This window comes from Mandrillus leucophaeus, unplaced genomic scaffold, assembly GCF_000951045.1.
Source record: "Mandrillus leucophaeus isolate KB7577 unplaced genomic scaffold, Mleu.le_1.0 Scaffold53, whole genome shotgun sequence".
In the NCBI taxonomy this organism is placed as follows: domain Eukaryota; kingdom Metazoa; phylum Chordata; class Mammalia; order Primates; family Cercopithecidae; genus Mandrillus; species Mandrillus leucophaeus.
The window spans coordinates 1,952,403-1,959,226 of NW_012105697.1; the positions used below are offsets into that span (position 1 = coordinate 1,952,403).

Sequence of the window (6,824 nt, forward strand, 5' to 3'; positions counted from 1 at the left end):
AGGCTGGAGTGCAGTGGTGCGATCTTGGCTCACTGCAAGCTCCGCCTCCCGGGTTCCCGCCATTCTCCTGCCTCAGCCTTCCAAGTAGCTGGACTACAGGTGTCTGCCACCACACCCAGCTAATTTTTTTGTATTTTTAGTAGAGACAGGGTTTCACCGTGTTAGCCAGGATAGTCTAGATATACTGACCTCGTGATCCACCCACCTCAGCCTCCCAAAGTGCTGGGATTACAGGTGCACCCAGCTTTAACAGAAATATTCTAAAGTAGCAGGCTAAGTAGATAGCACTTAAGGCTCTCCAAAAATCCTTAAGACATATTTAAAAAAAACACAACATAACCTTAAACTAGTACTGAAGCCGACACCTGAAAGAAACAAGAGCAAATCGCCTCTGGAGGTAGGTAATAGGATGACATGATCTTTGACCTTGGCTTATTCCTAAAAGGAATTTTTAAGGTCAGTAAATACCACACAGTTAAAATAACCCAAACCACAAGGAAATAAAGCACATTGAGCCAAGGACAAGTCAAAATACAAACACCTACTAAACTTTATCTAATTATCTATAAAGCAATTATACTTACTATGTTTACAGAAACATAACCAGTTTGAATCTTAGGGATTAAACGAGCAAGTAATACAACTAGAAATTATAATAACCGAATATATGAAGTTGAATAGTAGATTAGACATAATCAAAGAAAAAGTAAAATAGAATATAGGTTATGATTACCTAGAAAGCAGCATGCAAACAGAAAAATAGGTAAACTTAGAATTAGCTTATAAGACTTAGATGATTAAGACATTCTAACACACTTACTGGGAATCCCAGAAAGATAAAATATTTTAAGGCTAAAATTTTTCTGTAACTGATGAAAGATTCTAGTTCAGATTCAAGCATCCAAACAAGTGCTTAACAGGATAAATAGTGGAGAAACTGCAGAACACGCGATATAAAGATATTGGCCTGGAAAGGTTTAACAAGGGGCTGGGAGCTGGCGGAAATGATCTACGAGAAAGGATAGACAGACTTGGGTGAAGAGTAACAGTGGAAACCAGAGGGCAGTACAGGGAGATACTCAATATGGTGGGGAGAGGGGAGGGTGGATTGTCAACCTAGAATTCTATAGCCACCAAAAACTATCGAGAATGAGGATATAACACCTTTTCAAATAAATACCAATTTCTTACCACCAGATCCTTCCTAAAAGTAATTCTAAAGACTGTGTCTTAGATGAAGTTAATCATTCCAGATGGAAGAGAGACAGAGCAAAGGAAGTGGTAGATGTCTGGATAAATCTAAACAAAATGTGGTTTGTGTATAAAATTAATACAGTCTTGAAGATTTAATAGAAAAAGTATACAACCGCCATAACAAAGTATAAAGAGGTAGATTAAAGTGAATACTCAAAGTAGCAGAAAAGAGGAGAAAGAATGATTAAAAATACCCAATCCAAAAAAGAGGAAACAAAAATTGAAGGAACAGATAAGAAAATATAAAACAAGATATATATTTGAATTCAAATATACTAGTAATTAGATATAAACAGATGAAATGTCTCAGCTAAAAAAAATTACCATATTAAAACATAACTAATGTTTATAAGTTACTTATTAAAACGTAAGCTTGTGGTTGTACAACATTGTGAACTGTAGTAAATGCCACTGAACTGTTCACTTAAATATAGTTAATCTCATGTAAATTTTACCTCAATAAAACGATGAAAATGATAGGAAAAAAGACCTTGCAAATATTAAACCAAAGGAAGCTGATGAAACTGTATGAATCAGACAAAATAGAATTTAAGACAAAGTATCATCTGATTCATTATTTGGTTCCTGCTAATTTTTAAATTATCTTCTTACTCAATTGAACTTTAAATTTTATGAGGTGAACATAATTACTTCCCATATGCAGTCCAGGAATCCAAGGAGAGAAATCATAATGGAAATTAGAATGTGTGTTGAAATGAAAAGAGAATATACTTTGCAACAAACTCAGATGGAGCTGTAGTACGTGTATATATTTTGAAAGGAATCTAAAGAATAATGAACTTAAGGGTTTTTTTTTTCATGGTAAAATAAACCTCCTAAAGGACAGAAGGAAATAAAAATAAGGACAGAAACTAATTAAACGAAAATCCCAATGGAAAAGATGAGAAACCTGCAAGGTGGTGCTTTGCAAAACCAATTTTTGTTAATGCCGTCCTATAGAATATAATGCAAGCCACACATGTAATATTAAATTTTCAAGTAGTCATATTAAAAGTGAAAGTAAATATTTGAAACTGATTTTAATAATATAGTTTATTTAGCCATATATCAAACTTCAATATGTAATTCATATATCACTTCAATATGTAATCAGTACAAAAAATGACTAATGAGATTTTACTTTTTTTGTATTAACTCTTTAAGATTCACTGTTTTATACTATGGCACATCTAGATTCAGACAAGCTACATTCCAAGTGCACAGTGGTCACACGTGGCTGGCTATCACGTTGAACAGCGCAGGTGTATACCAAGAATGGGCAAAGAAACGTTTCTACAAATGCTACCGATATTAAAAAGATTCAATATGAGCAACTTTACACAATAAACTTGAAAATTTAGGTATTTTCAAGACTCAATAAGCTTCTAAAATAAATGTACTCAAGAGAAAAATGTATCAATCAAATCTTTTTATGTAGAAAATTTTAGGCTTAGAAGCTTTCACTGGTGATTCTTACCAGATTTTCAAAGAATAAATAATTCCACTCTTAGAAATCAACTTTTTCAGGATCAGAAGAGAAGAAACTCCCCACCTTTTTTTGTGACTAGCATAATCTTAATGCCAGAAACCAATAAGAATTTTATCAGTTGTAATATAATCCTTACAATTTTTGTAAGAAAGCAGAATTAAAGGCTAGTGTCGTTCATGAAATGCAAAAGCACTAAACAGAATATTAGCAAGCAGAATCCATAAATGTATTAAAAGAATAAACATAATAACTAAGTTGGGCTTATCCCCAAAATGTAAAGTTGCTTTAACATTAAAAAGATTAGTAAAAAAATCAATGTAAATCATTTTACTGGTTAAAAATAAAAATCATGATCTAAAATGCAGAAAAGTTTGAATTAAAACATATAACTCTTGAAAAATTATTTGGGAACTTCCTTGATAATCTAAAGAATATGTTCAAAAAAATCTAAAACAAACATTTGTCTAATGATAGAAAAGCTTTCTCTTCAATATCAAGAAAAAGATAAGAATGGTGGCTATAATCACTTCTAGTTAACAATGTCCTGAAAATCTTAGCAAATGCTTCAGGGTAAGAAAAACACTAAACCTGTAATCCTTGAAGAAACACCTAAGTCTATGCAGATGATTTGAATGTACATAGAAACATCCAAGAAAATCTATAGCTAAATTATCAGAATTAGAGTCTAACAAGCTTGCTTGAAACAATATATCAAAAACAGTTACCGATATATCAACAAGAAGTAATAAGCTAGTAGAATTAAAGTACCATTTACAGTAACATAAAAAAGAAATTACCTAGAAATAGCTACTGTGATATATGTGAGACTTTTGCAGAGAATATGTACAAATTATGGCATAAAACAATGTTATATTCAAAGATTGAAATATTCAACATCTAAAAAGTCAGTTCTCCTTAAGTTGAATTCATTTGCTTTCATGAAATCCCAGTGAAAATGCCATATTTTTGTTTGGGGATTGAATTGAACTTGAAAAGTAAATTTTACAGTGTGTATGGAATTTGCAAGAGGCCAGTAATACCTAAGAAACACCTAAAATATAAAAAGTGGGGCCGGGTGCGGTGACTCATGCCTGTAATCCCAGCACTTTGGGAGGCTGAGGTGGGTGGATCACCTGAGGTCAGGGGTTCGAGACCAGCCTGGCCAACATGGTGAAACCCCATCTCTACTAAAAAAAAAAAAAAAAAAATTAGTTGGGTATGGTGGTGGGCGCCTGTAATCCCAGTTACTCAGGAGGCTGAGGCAGGAGAATCACCTGAACCCGGGAGGCAGAGGTTGCAGTGAGCCGAGATCATGCCATTGCATTCCAGCCTGGACAACAAGAGTGAAACTCCAGCTCAAATTAAAATAAATAATGTAGGAGCCCTTGCTTTAAATGTATCAGGACTTTCTAAAGTTTTAGAAATTAAAGTATGAGATTCACACAGGGATAAGCAGATAGACCAGAGACACAGAATAGAGATCTCCGAAACAGACTGATCCACGTGTGTTCAGATGTTGCATCATGGAATAGTTTATCACTGGTGCAGAGAGAGGAGAGACCTTCAATGAACGATGCTGAGGCAATTCCAGTTGTCCCTCCGTATCTGCAGGAGGTTGGCTACAGATTTCCTCTGAGGATTCCAAAATCTGCAGATGCTCAAGGTCCTTATGTAAAATGGCATAGTGTTTGTTTTGAGATAGTCCAGTTGCCCAGGCTGGAGTCCAGTGGTGCCATCTCAGCTCACTGCAACCTCTGCCTCCCAAGTTCAAGTGATTCTCCCACCTCAGACTCCTGGGTAGCTGGGACTACAGGCACACACCACCATGCTCAGCTAATTTTCTGTATTATTATTATTAATTTTTTTTTTAGTAGAGATGGGGTTTCACCATGTTGGCCAGGCTGGTCTCGAACTTCTGACCTCAGGTGATTCGCCCGCCTCGGCCTCCCAAAGTGCTGGGATTACAGGTGTGAGCCACCGTGCCTGGCCCATAGTGTTTGCATATAATGTATAGGCATCTTCCTATAATACTGTAAATCATCTCTAAGTTACCAGGATAGGTAATACAATGTAAATGCTGTGTGAAGAGTTGTTACACTCTATTGGTTTTTTCATTTGTATTATTTACTGTTGTGTTATTGTTTTAATTCTTGAATAATTTCAATCTGCCTGTAGTTGAATCTGTGGATGTGGAGGACTGACGGTACCTATCCACATGAATGACAAAGGCTGTCATGCTTTGGTGTCTCTTTTCCTGATATTAGACCGAGGTGTGATAGCCTTGAAGCATGGTACCCTTACTCTTTTGCAGTTTGGTAAAATGTTTTATCACTGTTGCCGGCTGTGAAGACCTCGCCTCCGCTCTCATCAGCAATCAAAACCTGAAGATTCTGCAAATTGGGTGCAATGAAATCGGAGACGTGGGCGTGAAGCTGTTGTGTGGGGCTCTGACGCATCCGAATTGCCGCTTAGAGGTTCTTGGGTGGGTATTGCCAAACTCCTGGTTATATTTTTATGAGTGGCAAAGATGGAGAGTGGATGGGAAGAAAGAGAAGGAGGAAAACTCCAACAGGACCACATAGCAGCTAGCCGTGGTTGCATAATGAACCAGTGTGAAACTTGAGGGCTTAAGGCAATGAGCAGTTAGATTGCTGCTGGCTCTGCTTGTCTGGGCATCGCTGACCTCAGCCAGGTGTGCTTAGGGAGCTGGTTAACTGAGGGACTGGCTGCTTTGGGTTGACCTCGCTATATGGTATGGAGGTTGACTGGCTGGGCTGGCTGTCCCCTTGGGGATGACAGGTGTAACTGAGCCAGTCATCTAACTGGTTGGTCTGGGCTCGTTGACATGGCATCTGTATCAGTTTGCCAGGGTTTAAAAAGTACTATGGACTGGGTGGCTTAGATAACAAATTTATCATTTCACGGTTATGGAGGCTGAAAGTCTGAGATCAAGCTGTCAGCAGAGTTGGCTCCTTCTGAAGACCATGAGGGAGAATCTGCTCCAGGCCCTTCTCCTTGTCTTGTCGATGACTGTCTGTCTTCTCCCTGTGTCTTCATGTTCTCTTCCCTCTATGTGTGTGTGTACAAATTTCCTCTTACGAGAACACCAGTCATATGACTAGGGCCCCCCGCACAGTGTCCTCATTTTAGCTTAATTGCCTCTACAAAGACCTTGTATCCAAATATGATTACATTTTGGGGTATTGAGGGTTAGGACTTCAACATATAAATTTTGGCAGGGACAAAATTGAGCCCGTAGCATCTCAGCAGTTCAGGAGATGAAGTATAGAAAACATCCGAGATCACCAGGTGTGATGGTTTATTCCTGTCATCCCAGCACTATCGAAGGCTGAGGCAGGCCAATAGCTTGAGCCTAGGAGCTCAAGACCAGCCTGGGCAACATGGTGAAACCCCGTCTCCACAAATATTAGCCAGGCGTGGTGCATGCCTGTAGACCCAGCTACTCAGGAGGCTGAGGCAGGAAAATTGCTAGAACCCAGGAGGTCAAGGCTGCAGTGAGCCATGATCATGCCACTGCACTCCAGCCGGGATGACAGAGACCCCATCTCCAAAGAAGAAAAGTATCCAAGACGGTGGCTCAGAACTCTCCTAACCTTGCTTCCATTGTGTTATATTATCCAAATCAAGGTATGAAGCTGGCTCAGATGTTATATTCTCCAAAGCAAGGTGTGAAGCCAGAAATAGACTCTCTTAGTGGAATGAGCTGCAAAGTCACACTGCTGTCGGCAGGGCTACTGAGAAGAATGGACAGTCATGGCCACTTTCACCACCTACCCACAGACACATGATCTGATGTCGTAAACACTGGGCTGTGAGAGATTGCACTTGAGGCAATGGGGTGTGCCTCAGCTAGACGTCTAGCTCACATCCCATCCTACCTCCACCCTGAGATTGGGGTCACTTCTTTTTTTTTTTTTTTTTTTTTTTTTTGTCTTGTTTTGAGATGGAGTCACTGTGTCGCCCAGGCCTAGAGTGCTTCAACTTCTTTGTTTTATCTCCTTAATAAAGTACATGTATATTGTATTTTAATATTTCTGAAATTGGGATCTTTTTTTTTTTT

The 6,824-nt window shown here is 38.3% G+C and overlaps 1 protein-coding gene across 1 annotated transcript in view; it reads left to right on the top strand.

Moving 5' to 3' along the window:
• The window catches only part of NLRP4 (NLR family, pyrin domain containing 4), a 56,482-nt gene that overhangs the window by 46,053 nt on the left and 3,605 nt on the right, over positions 1–6,824 (top strand). The window contains exon 8 of the mRNA XM_011997033.1: positions 5,055–5,246. Coding sequence (XP_011852423.1) covers positions 5,055–5,246 — 192 coding nt within the window. The remainder of the gene's footprint in view (positions 1–5,054; positions 5,247–6,824) is intronic.